The sequence below is a fragment of the Alosa sapidissima genome, chromosome 7, assembly GCF_018492685.1.
Source record: "Alosa sapidissima isolate fAloSap1 chromosome 7, fAloSap1.pri, whole genome shotgun sequence".
NCBI lineage: Eukaryota > Metazoa > Chordata > Actinopteri > Clupeiformes > Clupeidae > Alosa > Alosa sapidissima.
In genome coordinates this window covers 37,128,514-37,153,649 of record NC_055963.1, presented here as the reverse complement: position 1 = coordinate 37,153,649, position 25,136 = coordinate 37,128,514, and the positions used below count along the sequence as shown (strand labels likewise).

Sequence of the window (25,136 nt, the reverse complement as noted above, 5' to 3'; positions counted from 1 at the left end):
TTTGACTCAAAACCCAGATTGCTGTTAAAAAGGTGCGGTCTAGAATCATTGTGGAGACATGGAGAGGCTTGGTAGGTATTATAAGAACCGTTTTGAGAGCTTTGAATGTAAATAAAGATGTTTCCACTGATTATTTAAAAAGGGTATGAATAATTTTGGACGTGCCATTTTTAATAAAAAATTTAAAAAAATATGAAAATGCTTCTTTTTTTATTCCATGTTTCTACCACATTGTCTTACAACCTTTTGACATGTGGTAGTGTCATTTTCAATCAGAACAAACATATCGATAGAGAGAAAATCAACATTGAATCAATATTTGCCAGGGGTATGAATAATTTTGTTCTTAACTGTATATGCACAATACATATTTCATTAATACTATTTGAGTGAATTGATCCCCCTGTGTATTGCTAAGTTGAATGCTAATTTGAATAACAAGTAAAGTGAAGTAACCTCAGACTGACTCCTGTTATATGCTCTGACCGGCATACCGTGGTGAACATCATTCCCATCATTGAAATTATACAGTCCTACCCAAACCACATTAACAATGTAATTTGCCATAAGATAAGGGAATGTTTTTAATGAGTCATTGATTTAACATTTAATTTCACAAAACCACATCTTCCTTAACAGATATACACTTGCTCTTCAGAATTTTGCAATGTAATTTACAATGCAATGCACAATTCTGGTTGATTCTGATGGGGTTCTGTTTAGTCTTTCAGTAATTTCACTATATTGTGTGTATATTCATTTTCCGGCTGACCCATTCCACAAAGTTTAACCGGCATTAAGTCTCTATGGAGAGGCTGGTATATATATGGGCAAAACCGCTCACAAAGTGTAAACCAAATTACATCTGGGTCCTTGTTGATCAAACATTGGAAAACACTGAAACAGAAAGCAATCATTACGGTTAATCATACTGTATGTAGACACATGGTTGAGTAATATTAATAATAACTGGCAATTGATAAATATTGCATGGAGACATGAAAAGAACATTTCCACTTCCTGTCTGTTTCACTTTACGGACATATTATAGGACCCTAAGGGGTGTCAAACTCATATAGGCAGTGAGCCGGATTTGTTGGAATGAGACCTCGTGGGGGCCGTCATGGTCATTATCATTTTTATGCATGAGTATCAGATAGGTTTGATAATATATTCCTGTACTATACCCATTACCACTTATGTGCAAACAAGTACAAATCATGTACTGCTGTCATATAATGCTCTCATATACTGCTCTTTTCCTCTTGAAATACTCTAGTTCCATGTCAGTTTTATCAGCATCTTCCTTCCTAAGGATGGTTTGAAATGCTATCTTTAATCAATTTACATATCATAAAGACATTGCTTATCACTAGGGCTGTCAGCGTTAAGGCAAGACACTACAGGTGAAAAGGGTAAAAATTTGAACTAGCAGATATCCCTATGAAACTTCCCCAGTTGATTACTTTAATTTACATTAATATGAGAAAAAACATGTTACATGTTTACATTACATGTTTTCTGTAATTTAATGTTTACATATGCAAATTATGCATTATCTTATTAAATATGCGCTAATTTGCATACATTTTAAAAGACGAAAACTCAGCATTGGATACAGCCAAAAATATGAAAGTTCAAAATTATGTTTTCATTGTGTTCACATATTAGATGGGGGGGGTAAGTATGTAGAGGATGTGTGTTGGAGAAGATGGAGAAGATTCAATAGAAGTATGGGCTTTAATGTTTGGATTTTTTTTTTATATGGGGGGGATTATCTGAGTTAATAATGTCTGGAGAAAATGTCATGCAAATAGCTCCATTGGAAGTATACTTAGTGAAAATGTTGACGTATTCAATACTTATTTTCCCCGCTGTAAATGTGGATGGCTGGAGTTTGCCATGCTACTGAGACTTGCCTGCAATCATGTTCTATAGTCAGATGAAATGAAAATGTAGCTTTTTCTAAGGATGACTATACTTAAAAGATTGCCATGCCAAACAAAGTATGGAGTTTTGGGGGGCTTTTAAGCCTTTATTTGACAGGACAGTGAAGAGATGACGGGATGTTTCACAGTGCAATATTGTGGTGATGGATATCTTAAAGATTAAGGAATATTTTTATAAAAAAATATAAAAATGATTAATGTCATGTTCTGGCCCATTATCTTTTAAAATCACTGTATCTTGGAATTAGGTTACAATACAGGACTCATTTTGCCTTGACATGCCACATGCATACTTTAAATAACAGTAACACCTAACAAAAATCTTGCATACCCCAAGTTGCATACTGTAAACTTACCTACAGCAGGCCTCTTGCAGTTTGGGTGGCTGCTGATAACTGAGGTATGGTAAGCAGGCTTCTGACACCATGTCTACATCTGATTCATCTACATATAGATAGACAATAAGAAAATATACATAAGAACCTCACATCTAGACAAAATAAATGTTTTATATAGAATTACCACAGTGCCACCTGTGGTTGTATAGAGTAACCTGTGGTAACTCTACACAAAACATATTGATCTCAATGGTGCATTTTGCCCATGTTCAGGGTGGAAAGTAAAAAAGAAAGATTTGCATAAGACAAGTCAAATTTATGTTTTTAAAAAGGGATCGTGGAGAATAAAGAAACAAATCTTTGTATATTCTTAGGTGTTTGGGTGCTCTGAAAATGACTTGTGAAAATGAATCAGACTTGTGACGTCTGCTGTTCAGACCCTGAAGGAATTTATTTTCTGTACATTGCCACAATGTGAATGCCATGGTTTGCTGGTGGAAATAACAGCAGGGCACAGAGGCCTGTCTACTGTAGAAGAACCTTTCATTAGGAAACTAGAATGTCCCACCTTGATCAGAACTTTGTTATAGGAGAAAAAAAAATACATTGTGTTTGTTAAAAAATGACTATCGGCCGATATATTGTTTTTTTTTTTAAATCAAATATCAAAATTGGTATTGGCCTTCAAATTCCCATAGTGGTCGGGCTCTAAACCTTTTTGCTTTGTTGCCAGCATAAAAACAAGTAGTCTATAGGCTTACTGTTGGCCTATCCTTGCAATGACAAGATAAAATATTATCTAATGCGCAAATCTGAAACAAAATGGGATGAATTGAACGATGTAGGACAAAGCATAGGCCTAGTCCATATCAAAAAAAGTTTAAACAACTTGGAACTCTGGCTTTCACCATTGCAGTCTTTATTAATGCCATTTAATCAAAGCGCAATCTGCAACATATAACTGGCTTAAACAGACAATCTGGCGGGTTTTAGGAGATTAAACACAACCCCTAAAAAACAAACCAGGCTTCTGGGACTCGGATTTTATTTGATTTTATTCGTCAGACTGGACTTTGACGAAGATGTAATAAACATCGAACATTGAAGCACTTCTCTCTGCCACACACTGAGTCTTTCCTTTACTCAATTAACTAATTAATTAACTAATCTAATTAACTATAAGATGACACCAACATCAACTGGGGACAAATCATGACGGAGAGATAAGGAGGTAAGAGAATAGGACTGTAGACATACCAAGATCTAGGGAGACACACAAAGGGCCCAGTCCCTGGAGGTAAGCCAACTGGAGCTTGTGATTGAGGCTTTGAGTGTAATTAGGTCCAGCCTTGGCAGAAGTCTGTGCTTGCTTTGTCAGGGAGGCGGCTATTTTTGGTATCACTGTTTTCGATGCTCTCTTCTTCAAGAAATCAGTGCATACTTCTCCCATAGTACAAAGAAGCTGAGGAATCAACACATTACAGAATTAATCAAAGCACTCAAAAAATAACGTGACATGCACAAATGCGTCATAAATAACGTGAGATGCACAAATCACATTAAAGAAACATAAGTGGCACAAAATGCTGTCAAAGTCACTCTAATGTCTAAAGACTGTTGGGTAATTCAATTTACTTTATAATTAAATAACATTATATATATATATATTTAACACAGGTGTTCGTGCAATTACACAGAGACGTGTCTATCCTTTACATTTCTTACCTCTTCTATAGTAAACATAAGCAAAATATTAGCCGATATTATTTCCGCTCTTCTTGCTGACCATCTAAAAAGTTATGTTACAAATGATGTTACTTTCAAAATTGTATGACCGGCCCTGATTCGCTAACACATCTACAGAATGGCTGGTAGCCTTATTCAACCAGGATAGCCCAGAGCCTAATGGTACATTTTCACACAGTGAAATTTTGCATTGCTGTCATTAAAGGAGCATTTCACAGACCTCACTCCTAGAATGTAATAATAGTGTCAGTCTCTTTTTGTTAAGCTAAGCTAACAGGCTAGGCATTTACCCTGCAGAGGAAGCTGATAAGTAACTATGATGGCAGATGGTAGTTTTGAAACTGATATGGCAAAAGGGGATTTTGATGATATTGTGCAGGAATACGATTCTCATTACTGCCTGTACGAGCCGCGATACAGTGACGAACAGGAGGCCTGCAGCAAGACCTGCTCTTGTTGCTAACTCTGCCTGTCTTTTCGACCCTGACTTAGGATTACCCCTTGGATTTTTCTGTCTGAATTCTCTGCCTCGGAGGAATTAAGAACTGTAATTTTTGTTTTGGAATTTTGTACACGATCTTCTGTGCTTTTTGGGACTTTACCTGTTTTCATGGAATAAACTCTAAACTAAACTTTGCAATTAAGTCACACTCTGTTCCTGGTAGTTCAGGGGATTGTTCCAGGGCTACCACCCCGGAGCCCAGGGTTCAAGATCCGAGTGTAACAGTAAGTACTCGTTCATTCAACTTTTGACCTATAATCCATATTGACCTTGCAGAAACCACAATAAAATCTTTGATTTTTCAACGACAACCAGGTGAAAGAAACAAATGTAGCCATCTAGCTCCATAGACCCCCATTTTTTTTTGCACTTATTCGTGATCGCCCCTAGTGGAACTGCAACAGATTGCAGGTACAATGGAGTTCATAGGGAGTGAACCGGCTCTCTGTAAACGGGCTCTGACCTTAGCTTTGGAAGCTAAGATGGCTAGGCTAGGCTAGGCAGGCAGGCTAGGCTTTTTTTCCTGCGGAGAAAGCTAATAAGTAACAACGATGGCGGATGGTAAATCTGAAACTGATATGGCAAATGGGGATTCTGAAGATCTGGTGTGCGAATCTGATGCTTGTTATGTTATTACATTACATTACATTACATTTAGCAGACACTTCTTGACCAAAGTGACTTACAGTACATATGTCAGCTATATTACAAGGGATCACATTGTCCCCGGAGCAACTTGGGGCCTTGCTCAAGGGCACAACGATGGAAGCTGGGAATTGAACCAACAACTTTCAGGCTACTGCACGCTAGTCCAGCTCCTTAACCACTACACTCTACCACCGCCCCTTACCTGTACAAGGCGCAGTACAGCGATGACCAGTTGAGGATAATTGAGGAATAGGAGGCCTACAGCAGGACCTGCCTGTCGAGTAGGAAGACCCCAGGCTGACTGGAGCGGGGTCGTGTCAGTGCTCTCGCGAAATCGGCTTGATTTCGGCAGTAGCCTTATGTTATTCACAAATTATCGCACAAATGAATAGCACATTAGTTAAATGTCGGATATGCTAGCCTATGCTGTCAATTCGTGGGACATCTGACATGGAAATATGTAAAATGCATTTTCGTGTTAAAGTAGCCAGATGATGTGCTTGTGGTAAGGTTTGCAAAATAGCGATTTTTGAACATTTCCATATGAAGAAATGAACCTTCGATATATGGCCACAAGATTGAGTGCAATCCTCATTTAGAATTAGAATCCTCATTAATGACAAAATGTAACAGTATTGAGTCCCTCTGTGTGCTTGGCTACTTCCTAGGGGAGTTGCTTGGTAGGGCACCAAAGAGCAGTGAAAGGCAAGTGAGCAGTGAAAGGGAATTCTGAGAGTTGTTGGCTTTAATCCTCATACACATTTTTGGCTTTTTCTTGGTCAAGAAGGCACTGACTTCAATGATGACTCCACATTTCTACTACATAAATGACTTAATTTAAATACACATTCATCTTCCCAATGGTGAAATGCTCCTTTAAGGTTAAATGGAGACAACATTCACCCTGATTGGGTGAAATGAGACCGAAATCAAATCAATTACCGATACGTATAGGGGAATTTTATACCCCTCGAGGAAACATTATACTCCATGGATGCTACTTATCCTTAAAATTAACTTTTTTGGGGTCAGGTTTGGGTTAACATGTTTTGGAAAATCAGGCAAGGCAGATTGGATCTCCAAAACAGATCAGGTGGGTGCAGGTCAGAGACTGGGACAGAGACTGGGATACCTTAAATGCTTGGGGTATGATAAAAGGATCTTCATCATTGAGACGCTGCTGAAGTACTGGCCAGCAACGATGGACTATGGGAAACAAGTGGTCCTTAAATTCACACATCACATGCACACACAGCTTCAGAATGTGCAGGACCTGCCAACATAAATAAAAACAGACATGACAGAACTTATTTAAATCCTCTTCTGATTAACCTTTAAGTTCTACGGCATCCAAATGATTTTACAGACATTTAGCCCTCACACCTGACACAAACTGTGCCTGTTTGAGACTGATGCAGGTGACACGTTTCCTGTCAAGAGCCCACGTTGTTGATCTAGCAAACAAACTTAAGCCCATCAAAAAATGCCATTTTTGCCACATTGATAAAACTAGTGCAGTGCCTGTTCAAGCATGTGTATTCCTGTGTAGAAAACCCTTAGCCCAATTACATCCCTGCAGGTAGTCCTGATTTAAAAATAGGATGATAGGGAAAAACAGAACTCCAGCTATTATTCAATAATGAATATGGAATATTATTATATTGTAATATATTATAATAAATGTGCAGTAAGCAGAAAAGCCATTAATTAACCATTAATAAGTAATATGTGTATGTATTAGTGCTCAATAAGGTCTATATTAAGTGTCATTACACATTTATTAGGTCTTTTCAGCAATGTCTTATTCTTACTCATCTATTCTGGGTAAATCCTTAATAAGGGACTAGTTAGGTTAGGTAAGGTTATTGATATATCGTTTTGATATATAGTATGGGTGAAAATAGAAACGTTATATAGCCTTCTACTACATTGCTATAATACATTACTATTCTGTCATTATAAGTCACATATTCAGACAGTGTATTAAGAGTCTATACAGTCTAATATACAACTATTTTATGCCATACTATATACCATTAACCTTACAGCGGGGAAAATAAGTATTGAACACGTCAACATTTTTTTCAGTAAGTATACTTCCAATGAGGCTATTTGCATGAAATTTTCACCAGACATTAGTATTAACTCAGCTAATCCACCCATATAAAAAATCCAAACATTAAAGTCCATAGGTAGAGTTATGTGCAATAAAGTGGAATAACACAGGAAAAAAGTATTGAACACGCCTGCTGATATTTCTTAAATACTTTGTGGAAAAGCCTTTATTCGTAATGACAGCTTCAAGGCATTTCCTGTATGATGAAACTAATCAGTCACAGTATTCTGGTGTGTGTTTCGCCCATTCTTTTAAACAGATAGTCCTTTAATATTGAAGATTTCAGGGGTCCCTCTTGTGAATCTTGATCTTTAGTTAACTTCCAAAACTGTTCAATTAAATTGAAGTCAGGGCCTTGATTTCCTTTCTCTGAAACCAATTGAGAGTTTCCTTTGCTGAATGGTATGAATCATTGTCCTGCTGGAAGGTCTAGCCATGTCTCATCCTCATCATCCTGGTGGATGTAAAGATTTTCCCAGAACAAAATTACTCCATTCATCATTCCTTCAACTGTATGAAATCTGCTAGTACCATAAGATGAAAAACAGCCCACACCATGATGCCACCACCTCCAAACCTCACTGTTGGTAGGGTATTTTTAGGGTGATGCACAGTACCATTTCTCCTCCAAATATGGTGTGTGTGTATCCGAAAAGTTACATTTTTAACCAGAATACATTCTCTCAGTATTTCATAGGATTGTTCAAATGTTGTGCAGCAAACTTTCAACGAGCTTTGACATGTTTTTCTTCAGCAATAGAGTCATGCGGGATGAGCGTGCATAGAGGCCATGGCGGTGGAGTGCATTACCTATGATTTTCTCTGTAACAATTGTACCTGCTGCCTTTGGAGCTTTCTCAGAGTGGTCCTTGGCTCTTGGGCTACTCTTCTGACTATCCTTCTGACGTCCTGGTCAGAAATATTGCAAGGAGATCCTGTGCATGGCCATTTGATGATGTAGTGATGTTCCTTCCACTTGCAAATAATGGCTCCAATACTGCTTGCTGGATGATTCTGAAGTTTTGAAGTGCATCTGTAACCATGTCCATTAATATGTTTTGCAACAATAAGGTTGCAAAGATCTTGTTAGAGCTCTTTGCTTTTACCCATCATGAAATGTTTGTTGTGTGACACCTTGCTATCAAAAACCTTTTTATAGCTTGTTTGTTCTTTGCCATTCCTTCCGTTTGTGTATTGCTTTTCCTTAGCGTGTTCAATACTTTTTCCCTGTGCCATTCCACTTTTTTACTTTTAGACATTAATGTTTGGATTTTTATATATGTGTGGATTACCTAAGTTAATACTAATGTCTGGTGAAAATTTCATGCGAATAGCCTCACTGGAAGTATACTTACTGAAAAAAATGTTGACGTGTTCAATACTTATTTTCCCCGCTGTACATGCTTTGACGTTGACGTGTTCAATACTTATTTTCCCCGCTGTACATGCTTGCTTGGTCTTGCTTTGTTTTGGATGAACTAGAGTGGTGGACACCGAAATTTTGACGATTGGTCCTGTCTCGACTTTTCTGACTCGTTTTGAATCACCTTTGACTACTTCAGAATGGCTGCCTATGGGCATGCACAAACATGTCCTTAAAGCAACCCTTAACGTTCGTTTTCAAAACTGTGCAACTCACCGAGTGGTTAGTGGTGTTTGTTGACGTTCCAAAACAAGTAGCGTAGCGAAATACAGTTTATGTCGTGTTTTATTTGGCATTTTGTAAAATTTCATTGATTTCTTTTTTTTTTAAGTATATTTTTTGGGCTTTTTATGCCTTAAATTAGATGGGATAGTGGAGATTGACAGGAAGTGAGTGGGAGAGAGAGTCGGGGTGGGATCTGGAAAGGACCACGGGGCGGGAATCGAACCCGGGTCGCCGGCGTACGGTGCAGGTGCCCCAGCCAGTCTCGCCACTGCTGGGGCCAAAATCCCATTGATTTCTGTTGAAAGACTCATTGCACGTTGATATTACTGCGCCACCGGAAACGGAAACGGGGGCTGTTTACATGTTGTAGTCTTTCCGCAAGACCTTATTTTCGGAAGTTTATATGCGGTTGTGAGGTATCTGAAAAAATAGTTCCACAATGGCAAATAACACGGCTGGAAATCATACATTGCGCCTATATATGACTTTTATTACTTCCACGATAACAACCTAGCAAACAAAATAGCAACCAACATGATTACCCTAGCAACCAGCATAGCAAACACCATAACTACCTTAGCAACAGTCTAGCAACCACGTCAAATACCCTGGCAAAAGCCTAGCAACCACTTCCACAGTTACGACATAGCAACTGACATGATTAACCTAGCAACCAGCATAGCAACCACCATAACTATCCTAACAGCCTAGCAACCACCTGAAGTACCATAGCAACAGCCTAGCAACCATGTCAAATATCCTAGCAACAGCCTAGCAACCACTTTCACATTTACAATTTAGCAACCAATATAGCAACCAATGAGATTAACCAAGGAACCATCATAGCAACCACCACAACTCACCTGGCAACTGCCTAGCAACCACATCAAGTACCCTAGCAACAACCTATCAACCTCTTCCACGATGACAACCTAGCAACCAACATGGCAACCACCATAACTACCCTAGCAACAGCCTAGCAACCACTTCCATAGTTACAACCTAGCAACCAATGAGATTAACCTAGTAACCAGCATAGCAACCACCACAACTAACCTAGAGACAGCCTAGCAACTGCCTTAAGTACCCTATCAACAACTTACCAACCATGTCAAATACCCTAGCAACAGCCTAGCAACCACTTCAACAGTTATAACCTAGCAACCAATATACCAACCAATGAGATTGATCTAGCAACTAGCAAAGCAACCATCACAACTAACCTAGCAACCGCCTAGCAACCACCTCAAGTACCCTAGCAACAGTCTCTGGGGATCAATAAAGTATCTATCTATCTATCTATCTATCTATCTAGTCTAGCAATCATGGCAAATACCCTAGCAACAGCCTAGCAACCACTTCCACAGTTTCAACGTAGCAATCAATATAGGAACCAATGAGCTTTGGCAGCACTGGATCAGTGCACATGAGTAGAAAGTCAAGCGATTGCAACATGTTTGGATGATTATCATGTATGACCGTCCTCAAATATCAAGGCTGCCTCTGTATGTGATTTGCTTGCATAATATGATTCTGCGGATTTTGCAACAACACGCCAACCCACAAAGATAAGCAGTGGCTAAAATGATGTAAAACAATGTGAAATAAACTGACGCTTCGAAAAGCCTAGGCTACTTTGGACTGTCTTTGGACTATGAATAAACAAACAACAATTCCGACTGCAAGGTCCCAAATTCAAACAAGCGACAATTCAATTTGCTTGGTACCGAATTTAAGGACGGTTTCAGAATGCCTCACATGAAAAGCATGACCAGTTACAGACAATGAGTGGCAGACAGAGCATGGTGTCACTTTTAGGCTACCAGAGACTGATTTTGCGATGTCACATCGTTGCAAATTTTATATGACGATGTAATAATTCCACAAAATGGTTTGTCTTCTCTATCAAGTTATTCAGTTAGGCTAAACGGTAACACTTTAGTTTAAACAATTTCTTATTCTTAATCAGTAGGTAATGTATTCTTGATAAAACCTTAATAAACTTGGTCTTGCTTTGAAAAGGGACTCAAAGTGCTAAATACCGGAATTATCCTTTAATACTTAATACTTATTAAATATTCAATACTTGACCAATGGCTGCAACCCTATTACTTCAACCTATTATTGCACTGATATAGTTTTTATATTACTTGTCTACATTATTCTCTTATATGTCCATATTTATTTTATGCTGGTCTCTAGACTTTATTCTTGCACTGTTGGACTTACTTATTTGCACCATCACCATGACACTCACTCTCATAGAGCACCTTACCATGCATATGGAACTACGGGCTCAGTCCCTGCCCTATCATTGCAAGAACCTCATGCTTGATCATCCTTAAGCACACTATGTGGATATTTTATTAAGTTTTTTAGTATTTGTAGTATTTAGTATTTTTTTTATCTTCTACTGTCTCTATTGTGCAGTGGAGTTTTTTATATTTATATATTACTTTTTCTGCTGTAAGTCCATGTTGTTTGTGATGTCTGTATGCTACTGAGACCTTGAATTTCCCCTTGGGGATCAATAAAGTATACTATGTATAAAACCATATATCCTTGGACGATGCGCGACTATTTTCCTCTAGCCTCAAACCGTGAGAATGAAAGCTAACTACTTTGACGTTCTTCTTAAAGTGACAGGCACTCAAATAGAACTGTAATAGTTTAAAAAATCAATATGAAGTATTCAAATTACTAAATATTTTTGCTATTAGTAATTATACAGATCATACAATATCATACATTATTAACAAAATATATAGTTTATGAATTCCAAAATATGAAATAGAAACATATGACCATATAAGCCATCGTTTTCCATGTGTGTGTGGAGGGCCGAGCAGAGACTAGGATCTGTATATGGAGTATATGGAAATTGTGACGTTAAAGGTGCTGCGATGAAAAATTTGGGTGCACCTAAATTATGTGCTGGTGCACCTAAATAAAAAAAGGTTAGCCGCACTAGTGCAACCAATGCAAAAAGTTACGGTAAGTGTCCATTATTGCTCTCCCTCGTCGCGGCATGTGTGCGTGTAGTAGGCTAAAGTGTATGGTGTAACATTTTATTTTATCTAATTACCCAATGCCAATGCCGGAACATATATTTCTGACAGGCTATTGTTCCGGACCGGAAGACTAGAGCAAAGGAGAGAACTTGTTTACCGAAGATGTACTTTCATTGGCTAACCGCCTCGCGTTAACCGCTCTCATTTGCATAAAGTTCAGCAGAGCCCAACTTCTCCACGCACCTTTTCTGCTCGAATGGCCGCGCCGTCTTCCCGAGGTACATTGTGAACGCGTTAACTACACCTTGCCGCTCTCCACTTGTTTTCTTTTTTTGGGGGGGGGAGGGAGGGGGGGTTGGGGTGCACTGTTAAAAAAAAAATCTAGAGGAAACACTGAGATGTGGGAATGTGGTATGTTCTTTCGACCTGCAGACACTGTCAAATGCCTCAACCTTTGGTCATTTGGGGTCCCTCCCTTGATGATCACTGCTTTCAGCTTTATTTTCATTTGCATTCATTCGAAATACCTTTACTGCAAGTCCATGTTTCTCATTTTCCCATCAGCCAAAATAAGCACATTTAGTTTACTTCTGTTTTAAATAAATTGCAACTTTTCCATGAGCCCACCATCATTCTAAAGTAAATTGCTTTGCTTTGGGTGTGATCAGAGTGAGTAGTGGAGAATGGATGAAATGTTCCAGCGTGGAGGCACACCAAAAAAAATTATTTGCCAAGGGCCGTTACAGAACATTATCCAACACTGCAACTGGAATAATAGCCAAAGATGCACAGTACCTTGAGTCGGAGTCTGGGACTGGACATGGAAAGAAGATGGATGCAGCGCTCCATCACGTCTTTGGCTATGGTGATATGGGGGGGCAAGACAGTGTCCATGCTGACACCATCTGAGTCTATACTCTCTGCATGGTCTTCAGCCACTGATGAAATGTCTTGATAAGAGACAAAAAGGTACAAGCCAGGAATATCAAGAGGCAGTATAACCATCTGTGGGACAAACAAGCTTTTTTCCACTCAAATAAATCACATCAAAACATGACCCTTCAAATAAAATCTGCCCCCCCCCCCCCCTTGTGTGACCACCACATAGGCTATAAAATTTCTATTTTGTTCCTCTTTCATGTAGAGGTAGACCGATATATCGGTGTGGCCGATATATCGTTTTTTAGTACTTTTAGTACCTTTAAGGTGTAAAAGGATAAACATTTACTCCATAAACCATCCTTAAAGGTGCTCTAAGTGATGTCACATGTTTTTTTAGGCTAAAACATTTATTGTCACTTACAGCAAACATCAACTCACCATCGCTAGCTGGCTGTTCCCTGAATACACTAAAAAAAACACAGTCTCTGTGGACAGCCCAGGCTTCAAAAATGGCAACAAAAATAACCTGGGGCAAAAAAACATAACAAAAAATTCCAGCAAATCACAGACGAGATGCACGTTTAGGAGAGTTTCAATTGCACGGGAGGGAGGGGGAGGGGGGTAGCGGGCTAGGTCTCTTTTGTTTGAACATCAACAGAAGTGACGTTACCCAGCATTGCTTAGAGCGCCTTTAACTCCGTATTTTGCCCTTTTTTTCTCATAGAAGTATTCAAATCAAATTCAGTATGTGATTTTGTTATTGCGGCAGATCAATGAATATCGGCCCAGAATATCGGCCAGATATCGGTTATCCGCCATGCTAAGTCATAGATATTGATATCGGTATCGGCCTTAAAAAAAGCATATCGGTCGACCCCTAATTTCATGTAGATATGGTCTTCTTTCGTTAGTAGACTAATAATTCAGTGGAAATGCATGGATTCCAGTGTCTTCCAGTAGCAGCAACTGGAATCCATGCATTTCCACGGAATTATTTTTGGAATCTGATCCCTTATCATACCTGTTCATTCTTACTCGTCGCTCGACTTATCGTGACTAAATTCAAGATGGCTGCAAACACTAAACTTCGTGAAGATACTGTCTGTATAAATCGTCTTGTAAGTAAACTACCAGGGTCATTCCACGTAAGTTCAACCAGGGCCCACGCACTTAGGTCTCAAAATATTCTGAAAATTTTCTCTTGATTTATTTTCCTTACTGAGATAAGTAGAAACACTCTCACAAAAAGCAATGGACAGAAAATAAATCCCTTCAGGGTCTGAACAGCAGACCTCACAAGTCTGAAAAATCATTTTGGTTATCATTTTAAGAGCACCCAAACACCTTGTGGGAATATACAAAGATTTTTTTAAATATGTTTTTCTTTATTCTCCATGATCCCTTCTTTTTGAAAAAAACTATTTGACTTGTCTTATGCAAATCTTTCTTTTTTATTTTCCACCCTGAACATGGGCAAAATGCCCCATTGACATCAATATGTTTTATATAGAGTCACCACACTGCCACCTGTGGTTGTATAGAGTAACCTGTGGTAGCTCTATACAAAACATATTGATGTCAATAGTGCATTTTGCCCATGTTCAAAAATTTGCATAAGACAAGTCAAATTGGTGTTTTTAAAAAGAAAAGATCATGGAGAATAAAGAATTTTTTTTTAAAAAAAATCTTTGTATATTCCCACAAGGTGTTTGGGTGCTCTGAAAATGAGAACCAAAATGATTTTTAAGACTTGTAAGGTCTGCTGTTCAGACCCTGAAGGAATTTATTTTCTGTTCATTGTTTTTTGTGAAAGTATTTCTACTTATCTCAGAAAGGAAAATAAATCAAGAGCCTATGTTGAGTACAAATATGTCTTCTGAAGGCTTAAACAGAGCCCAGCCAAAAACTCCAATAAAATTTGTATCAACTTTGAGGGACAGCTATGACCATGCAGGATTATCCAGACCAAATGTGACGGTTTTGCTACATACTATTCCTATTTATGTACCAGCATGCAAAATTTGAGCCTCCTACATGGTTTAGTTCTTGTGCTGTGGGCTTGTGAACTTTGACAAAAAAAAGAGGCCGAACAAAATCGACACCCCCCTCCCCCTGTGAAACTGGCTGTATCTTCGAAAGTATTGATCTTACATAACAGTAATTTTACAGTGTGTCTCCTGGGTAACATAGGTACACCTGGTAATTTTTTCAGAATTTTTTGAGACCTAAGTGCGTGGGCCCTGGTTGAATTGACGTGGAATGACCCACCACAGTGCTTTTTCAAAGTTCTCAATGTCTCGTTTTAAATGTCAGGGCCCTCAGAAGTCGACCAATGAAGTGTGGAGATACATCGAGCCTCGTAAATGGTGTAAAACAGTGATTTATTTGCATGGCTAGCCCGATGCCGAAGCACCACCATTGAAAAAGCTGTTGGTAGCATCGGCTAACTAGCGCCAGATTTTGGAGTGCAGGGGAAAAGCCGAGATGGGCTATGAGACATACGTTCACACTCGGTATCATGTTTCAACACACTTTAGGTCAATATCACACCGGAATTCTCGAGAAGTTCGGTGTGATATTGACCTAAAGTGTGTTGAAACATGATACCGACTGTGAACTTTTGTCTCATAGCTCATCTACCAATGAAGTGTGGAGCTACTTTGAGCCTCGTAAATGGTGTAAAACAGTGATTTATTTGCATGGTTAGCCCAATACCCAAGGCACCCCCATTGAAAATCTGTTGGTACTGTAGCATCGGCTAACTAGCGCCAGATTTCAGAGTGCAGGGGGCAAGCTATGAGACAAAAAGTTCACACTCGGTATCATGTTTCAACACACTTTAGGTCAATATCACACCAAACTTTTTCTTTAAATCGAAACAATGTCTTTTAGTGCTTGTGGACTGATATACAGTAGGCTACTGGCAATTATCATCCCGGCCATAATTTGAGGATTTATGGGTAGGATATGCCTCCAAATTGTGTGATGCGTCCGAACAGCAGCATCTGGTGGTTGAATGTCATCGCGCTTTTTATCATCGCTCGCCAAACATTTTAATCAAAATTGTAAATCTTACACAAAAGTATAAAATAATCTAAACTTCATTCACTCTCCGTGTATAGATCAAGACAGACTTGCGGAACAGGCTGCAGGGCAACAGTCTGACAGCCTGCATGGAAATAAGCATAAATGGTCCGCACTTGTAAAAGAGTGCAATTACCAAAGGGCCCTTGTTGTTTTGCACGTTCTTTTACACTTCAATGTTGTATCATTTGTATAGTGTTTGTTAAAATTGCACACATTAATTCACTGTTCTTGTTTCAGTTGTTATGTTGTTTAGCATTTTTAACACAAATATTTGTAACTGCAACTGTTATTTTGATAAATAACTGTTATACATCATTTTTATAATAAAAATTCAAAATAATTGTTAAATGTGGTACAGAGTCTTTAGTCTATGGCACAAACAAATCCCAACACCCCCCCAGACGCCCCCACCCTACCACCTTGACTAACACATTTTCTGCAGGAAACCCTGGACTTCTCTTAAATATTTAGCCTTATCAACACCACAGCGCAAATTAGGTTCAATAGGCTACTCATGCACGCAAATTAACTAGTTTGTTCTTATCACAACAAAGTCAATCCCGGAAGAGTTATTACATGTAGCAGTTAGCAACATGTAAGAGCCTTAGGTGGTAAGGTAGGCCTAATGTTAGAACACAGCTGAGTCTCCACTCGCGGACACTACTCGCGGTTAACATTAGGCTATTCATTTATCAACTGTGACATGTAGTGTTTGGGGTGTTTGTGCCGCCAACGCCCCAAAAGTATATTGTGGCTTTTGTATGCTTAACATCACGGTGGTGCGCCGTGAGATTTTGTCATACTAAATAGTGTACCGGCAGAGAAAACACTCTGTTAGTACTGTAGATCTGCTATACAAACATCAACTAACCTTGGTCATCTTGATCTTTCTGACTGATTATGATCCCTTCAGCCAGCTTCACTTGTCTACTGTAATCCAGTAGAAACTTTCTGGCATCCAAGAGGTCCTTGGACTTCGTCTCCAGTGAAGTTGGTTGCTTCTTGCTGCTGAAGCCCAATGTTACTGAAGTAAAGAAAAGAAAATACAATGTATACAATATAAAATACAAAACCTGGCATGAACCCAAACCTTTCAGCTGTAAACTGAATCACTGACCCCATAGTGAATATGACTAACTCACCTATTGCCTTCATGACGGAGTGGAGTACCTCACAGACCTCTGAAGCCCGCTGGTCATGGTTAAGGTCCAGAGAAGTCAACACATCTTGCACTACATCCATTACTAAAGGTAACAGGGTATCATCTGAATGGGTTACCATGGCAGCAAATACCCTCGGGGCATGTGGTTGGGAACTAGGCCTCCCAAGGTTAAGTGAAATGTCATTAAGCAGATAATCTGCATTACTGTTGATCAGTTCACTAGTTGAGACATACCCACAAGCTTGACATATATCGGACATGGTGCAAACCGCTGATTGGCTAACAAGTGATGACTTGTCCCCTACCTTCTCCAGCACAGAATAGAGAACCATCATCAACAATGGATGGAAGTTAAGACCAAGTACTCTGGAAAAAATTCCAATCCCTTCCAGCTGAAGGCATATCTGCCATATATTACTGTTGAGATGCTTCACATCTCCAACTGGTGCCATGGAATCCTCATTAAGATTTTTGGATATGGCTAATAAGTGGGCTTGACCATGGTTTTCTTGGTCTAAATGAAAAGAATGCTCATTGCTGGTGGGCAAGTGCCAGTTGTCTGCACTTATGTACTCTTCAATCACAGGAGATATAACTGATTTCAAGTCCAGGTGGCTTACTGCAGGCCTTGGTTTCTGATCGCTCTCCATATGAAAACCAGCAGCACCTGCAAGGACCTCATTTAACACCAAAATGGACTGCTTCCTGTATGCTGAGGACTCTCTATAAAGGTCCATGAAGTGATCCACAAGAAGGTTTAGGTTTCCATAATAACCCAACATCTGGCAGATTTCTCTGAGCACTAAATAGATCTTGTCATCTGTGAAGTAAAGGAAGTGTGTTTTTAAGATATGCGAGTTGTGAGTCTCTGACCCATCTTGAACCAATATTGGAAAGCTTCTTTCTTCCACCATCCTTACATCAGTCATATCCATTTCTAAAACATGCATCAAGGCTTTAGAAATACGCTTCAGGTGGACAGCGGAATTTAACATGACCTCCACTTGGGACCCCAAGACTTTCATATAGCCCAAAAACATATTAAGGACAAAAAACTTATGGTGATCATCTGAAGTGCTCATTAGCTGTGGCAAGGAAGATGACAAAACATGAAGGTTTTCTGAAAGAATATCAGTAAAGGCGTGACACCTTGTGGCTTGACTACTTAAATCTTTCAAGACCCTGCTGGATTTCTCCCTAACAGAAGCATCGTCATCATTAACAGCTCCAACTAAAGCCCCAATGAGGGATCCTGTGCACTCTCCTAGGGATGTTGAACACTTGGTCAGGAGATATTCAGACAAGCTCACCAATTCTAACCTCACTCTCCAGTGCTGATGGGCTGAAGTGCAAGAGATGATCTTCTGTAAAACCACAGAAAGTCTTTGAGAGGTATTCTTGGTCCAATCAGAACTTCTCTCAATAGCCAATTCACTCAACTTTTCATGGTGGATTGGTGCTACTTCAACTGTTTCCTTGTTGAGAAGCTGTTCATCATCCATTACGACACTCAACATTTTGTACAGTACCCTAAGAGCCCTCATCACAACAGTATGGCCTCGCGCAACATTGTGACAAATAACCTGACTCAATGTCTGTGTGAGTCCTGGCAAAAATGAGGCCAGTGCATTTCCAAGTGCATAACTCTCCTCTTGGTTCGGAATCACATGGTCTTGATAACAGTCACACTGAAAAGCCAAAGCCTGTAGACAATTCAGTGCAGCTATCTGTACTTCACGAGCCCGCTCCTCTTCTATCAGAGCCAAAATCAGGGAAATGGCTGCACCAAGAGTGGGCAGCATGGAAGGCTCATACAGCTTAAAAACCACATCCCCATAGGCAGCATGTAGGAGGACATCAAGACACTTTAAAACTGATAACTTCAATTCTTCTGAGGCTGAACCTGGCTTTCCTGGATCATTTGGGCAAGAAATACACAGGCATAACTCTGAGAAGATGCTGTAAAGTGACTCCCAATTCCTCACAGAAGTCTTCTCCAAGACATAATGCATTGTGTCCATCACAGCAAGGACAAGACCCTCCTGCTTAGGTCCAGGAATTTTAAGGACAAAGCGTAGTGGGAAGAGAACATAATCCTGGAGCTGCTGCAAGGCTCCATCACTAATGGTGTGCAGACAGTTGTTTAATACCTCTACATTTGCAACTGTAGGCTCACGGGTCAAAATCACACAGCTTGGGCGAAGGAAAGCAAAGGCCACCTTGGGACTGTCTATTAGTGCCATCCTCCGGAGAAATGCTGTATAGATGATTCAGATCTATGGAGAGAAAAAAAGATAAAGAACACGATCTAAAAATGAACAAAAACACCTTCATGTTCTCATAGGTAATTTTCCCTAAAATATTTCCACTTAAAGGTGCCCTGCCACACAAAATCGTTTTTACTTGTATTTTTTGAAATATGTTAGGTCCATATGTGTTTGTGCTATGTCGTGGATGTGAAAATGAACAGCTACCTCCTCTGTCAGCTCTAGCCACTGAAAATAAATAAGCGGAGAAATCAGGCCAATTGCAAAAGCTCTTCAGTTTGACAAGGAATTGTTTGAGCTCATTACTATTCATGAGCCCAGTTGAGACCGTTCCCACAGAATTCGTCTAGCTCTGTGACAGTTTTCTTAGCCTATGCAAGAATGGCTGAATGTCAATGGGCTTGTGCACTATGCAAAAATTAATAGAACTTCAACAATGCATTTTGCCCAAGAACCCAGAGTTGAGGATGAAATGGCTTCAGTTTATTTTTTGGAACAATGCCACAGTCTTTGCAAAAAGGTTGCTGTTGAAGCCTGAAGCAGTAGGCTACCATCGCGGCAGTCTACGACCAGTGCCCAGTCCGTAAGTAAAACGTTATTGTCAATTCAAGGAAGTGCTATGTTATACAGGTTTAATGCACTTGCTAGCCTAGCAGGTTTAATGCCCATTTGGACAATGCTAGCACTCATTAGCCAAGCTAAGTTCATGCTATGAAGCTAAAATTAGTTGACAACAGCGGTCATGTTATGGATGAATCCGACTAGCAGTTAGCCAATCAGTCAAGCAGCTTAGCTCGTTGAATATTAAAGAGAACTGGCGCAAATCGAGCTGAGTCTTCCTGCAGGCTTTCTATACCACAATAGAATGGCTTGAAACAAGGTAACCAAGGCATGTTTTCCACAAAAAATTTTACAGAGTCCATGGTAGAACTTAGCCTGGGTTTTCCCATGCTGCCTTGCGCATGATTTTATTCACGCTGCTAGGCAGCCTGGATTCCATGGACTTCGTTTTCACCTCAACAAAGGAACCAATCACAGAACGGAGGGGGGACAGCAAGACGATGACGACACACCGAAGCGGTTATGAGCTACGTACAGATGCATTTGATAGACATTCGTAGCGGCTCTGGGCATTCGTAAACCATGTTTTAAATACGAGAAAATGAACTTGTAGTTCCCAGACCCCATCTCAATGAGTTAGCCAGGCTAGGTATTACTTCAGACATTACCACAAAGTAATGAAATACGTGTGGCAGGGCACCTTTAATAGATGTGTGACGATACAGGTGCTGGTCACATAATTAGAATATCATCAATGAACATGTCTCAGACATCGCGAGAAGCAGGATCAGTTTACATCCTGCACCCCCAGCACAGAGGCAGGCTAACGAAACCCGGCTAGCGACTGTTGCAAACGTGTGTATAATGGCAGAGCCTGCGAAAAAGCAGCGAAAACCCTTGATGGAAGATGCAAAGAAAAGGAAAAGAGCTTCAGACCGAGCGAGGGCTCACACACGTATCGAGACGTACAGATGCTAGGGGGAGCTTCGTAGAGAAAAAGCACTCAGGCTTGCCTGGTCTCTTTAAATTTTTCGTTAATGTGGTTTTTACTTATTGTAACGATACGGTCCACCGATAGGGGCGTTTCCCATATAAAAAAATCCAGCGGAGTCGAGCTTTCTTCACTACAGAAAGAGATACAGAGAGCGGTTTATAAAGAAAACTCAGAATCGTACATTTCAAAAAAGGTGGGAAACAGCTGATCTTATCACAGAATTCAAAGTCAACTTGTGTGTTTAGTAGCCTAGGCTATGCTTAGAAACTAAATCAGCCGTCAAAGATTTCAACTTAAGTGACCACTACAACACCATTACTAAAAGTAGGCTATCGGAGCTGCTAGAGCCGCTATCGTAGCCGACCTCAAAGTAAAGCAGGGTTCTCACGGGTCATGGAATTTCAGGAATATCATCAGCATTTGAATAAAGTTATGGAACGTCAGAGAATTATATCTTTGGGGGGCAAAGTCATGGAATATCAGGGAATTTTGTTGTAAGAGTTTATTGACTTGCCAAAAATATATTAATACAAATATACACGCAGCATTAGCTTTTTCCATTACTAGGCCTTACTTGCTAGAGTGGTTGTAGTTAGGGTCCGTGTAACGCTTTGCAGTGCTATGTTCTATTTGCAGAATTCACATGAAAAAATATAAAAATAGGCTTAAAAATCTGTTATCCATTCTTTAGGACGGCACAGTAAATGGATTATTGTTGCTTATTTTGATTTTCAATTGAGCACAGTTACGGTTTTCTGTTCAGAAGTTAAAAATTGAAATGATGCGTCAATTTTCTAATTTTCCTTTTTGCGCTTGTGGTTGGACTGAACCACGAGCACCAGGGGGAGAACACCATCTAGCTGGGCCAGGCTAGATGGTGAAAGAAAGCCCCGCCTGAAGTTTGACTCATTACTTTAGAGATTAATAACTAAAACTTTGCACGTTAAACATAACTTTCAGCCTATGTTGAACATATCTAACGTATATTTGAATACCATGGCCATGCCATACCATAGCAAATAATTCCCCAAAGCAGAATGCTTTGCCATTGACGTCAGTCTAGGCTATACAGGCTACCCCAAGCACTGTTTGTCATGGGACATTTTTGCTTATTTAATACTTCACGCTAGACTAGGTTTCATTAGGCTAAATGAAGACACAACAGTGAGTAGGCCTAACAGCAAATAGCAACAGCAAATAGCCTACATTGTTGTAGGCTACTATGGTCCATTGGTAATGCGCATGTAGGTCTCCAAAGCCTCCCAGAACATGAGTAGGCCTAAAACACGTACACATAAGTATCAGGATGCAGCAATGTCTCCCTCTGCATCTGAAGTCCTGACCGAGCTGACATTATCAATCGCTTGGCACCTTGATGCAAGCTGAACTGTGTTTTGATAGCCCATCCATCTCTACATCCGCTGATAAAATGTGATCACCAACACCGCGCGCCAATATGTATCAGGTCACCCCCCCCCCCCCCCCTACGCTTGTGGTTCAGCCCAACAAAAACAGTAAAAAAGGCAAAAATCCAATATTAACTGAATTTTATTTTTGTTTCTAATCCAGTTTCTGTTTTTTTCTTTATCTTGCGTGACTAATGACACATTTAGAAAATAGCAGCAATTATCTATTTGCTGACCAGTTAAAAAAATTGAAAATTAGATTATTGAATATTAGAATACTCACTGAACACATTTTTTATTTGGATCAGATGGATGGAGCAAATAGAACAAAGCATTGCAAAGCGTTACACGGACCTAGTTAGCCCTACTGTTTTTTCAATGCCATGGTTATTATAAATATTTTAATATCCCGATTGGTCATGGAAATTCAGGATTTTTGTCAGGGAAAAGTCATGGAATTTTACATTTGGGAACCCTGGTAAAGATACACTAACAACAGAGCCTTTTTACAAGAGTCACTATTAGCCATTAAAGTGGAAAAAGGTTTATTGTGAATGTGTAATATTTTTTATCTTATTTCAAGTTCATTGGTGAATAGAAGCAATATTAAAAATGCATTTGAGTATAGAAAATATTAAATGAATTCATGTTGGTTTAATAAACCGTACAGACATACTGTTTTTAATACTCCTGATTCCTGATATCCCAGTGGTGGACGTGCGCGGTCACATCTGGCCCTCTGACAGCGACAAGACAATTATGTGGCCCTCTCTATCATCAAAGTGGCCCATCCCTGATCTATCTCCATAGAACCCCATTCATTTTGGTGTTCTGATGGAGAAACCCGGGAAAAACGGGAGTGTTGGCAGATGATTAGCTACGCCTCTAAGGCGGCGTAGAGGGACCTTCAAAGACATGGATTTTGAGTGTTTGGTAACCGTGACAAGACTTCGGACTTATGGGCTCATCCTGCTAGTGTCTATTGTGTTGTGTATGTGCTTTATGTAAGGCAGTGCCACAAGATGAATGATGAAAACTCTCTAACTCCTCAACATTGGCCACCACCTTAGGACAGCACAAGCACCAAAACACCGTATTCAGCGAGTCATGTGGTGATGACGGTGATGTTTAAACACTTCATTCAAGTTCTATATGACAATTCAGCCATTTAAATAAACGTCAAACTTACCAGAGTTAACTCGACTGAATATCCATATCAATTGATTAAACTAATCATAGTAGTTTAACGATGAGTCTGATGACTTTAGGCTCCGTGACGTAATGACAATAGTGTAAGGACTCTTCTTCTATTAATTCTATTTCTTGGCCGATGACTACTTTTGTAGTATACCGCCACCAACTGTACAGGACTGTGTAATACCAGAGAATGTCTAATAAAGGGAGAACCAGAGAATAGGCGAGTTCGACTTGCGGCAGATCTGTGCCGATCTGACTAGATGTGATGCATGCTGGGTGGAACACAATGCATACTGGGATGGACGCAATGCTTACTGGCAGAGAATGTCTAATAAGGACTCCTAATAAGGGGAGAAATGCCACTCTCGGAAAACTTCCGGTTTCTGAACTGGTTGCAGTTCCTTCTGTGGTTCCACATGAGGGCGCTCGTCCACGAGTGCAGAATGCATGAGGGTCTATGGAGCTGTACCCCTCAAAATCCACTTTTCTCGGGATATAATTTTTTTTCAAGTCATTTGAATATTGTATTCGAAAGGGGAGGCAAAGAAAATACACTTGGTTGAGTATTATATTTTTAAAAGTCACGTAATTGTTCTAAAAAGCCTTTCAAACGTTTCAATGACGTCACTCATTAGCACAATGCTAGCGTGTTATGGCCAACAACGACCCAACCTGTAAGAAAACAAAAGGACATAAGTACTCGTTCATTCAACTTTTGACCTATAACCTATGTTGAAGTTATACAAACTACAATCAAATCTGAGATTTGTCAACAACAATCAGGTGAAAGACACAAATTTAGCCGTCTAGCTCCATTGACTCCAATTCATTCTGCACTCATGGCGATCGCCCCCAGTGGAAATCTGGTGGAACTGCAACCAAAATTCGGTACAATGGGACTTAATACGGAGTGGCCAGGCTCTCCGTAGACGGGCTCTGTTACTGGTTAGAAATTTTGTCCGACTTCTGTCAGCTGGGGAGGGACTTACCACCGTGACACCATGTCACATGACCTTAAAATATCGCGAGAGTCTTAGCCTGCAGACAGATCTTGCAGTTGCCTTCCACGAGCTGCACGAGCTGAAACACGCCCTCATGACGTCAGTTCAAAGACGTGATAGGGCCATTCGGGAGGAATGTCCTCATGACGATTTTGACAGAAGTCTCATGCTGCTTCTTTATGTTGGAATATGCGAAAATAAACAGAAATCGAAGGGATACCTTCTCATACGTGATTTCTGCAACAATGGTAGGCTAGCCTACTGAAAATGTTTGGATATTCTGTTATTTTCTGCTGTTGGTTAAATAGATAGACACACATATAGGGAAAACACTTGATATTGAATGTATGTGCTACAAAGCAGGCCTGTTAACAGTATGACAACAGTGGTTTATTTAAACTACATCATAAGAATTTATTTCGTCAGTCATCATGCTCATTTTAATGAGTAAGAATGAAAGTTCTGCTGTGTTTATTGCAAACAACATTCCGCGATATCTCCCGCGAGTCACGTCAGGCAGACTGTAGCCTGTCTGTCCGGGATGAGCCTCTGTTGTAGCTCCTCCCGGCTAGGCTCTGAAGATCACGTTTACGTAGTAAGCCAGACCAAGTCAGACTCAGT

At 39.9% G+C, this 25,136-nt stretch overlaps 1 protein-coding gene across 1 annotated transcript; it reads right to left on the bottom strand.

Annotated features, from left to right (window-relative positions):
• Window positions 1-244: 244 nt before the first annotated feature.
• Window positions 245-23,695, bottom strand: tti1 (TELO2 interacting protein 1). The gene is made up of 8 exons (XM_042098208.1): window positions 23,507-23,695; window positions 17,070-19,365; window positions 16,799-16,951; window positions 12,754-12,908; window positions 6,316-6,456; window positions 3,545-3,749; window positions 2,306-2,393; window positions 245-897 (listed from the first exon to the last, which is right to left on the bottom strand). Exons 2-8 carry the CDS (start codon window positions 19,330-19,332, stop codon window positions 720-722), a joined length of 3,183 nt encoding a protein of 1,060 aa, XP_041954142.1. The 5' UTR covers window positions 19,333-19,365; window positions 23,507-23,695; the 3' UTR covers window positions 245-719.
• Between the last annotated feature and the right edge of the window lie 1,441 nt (window positions 23,696-25,136).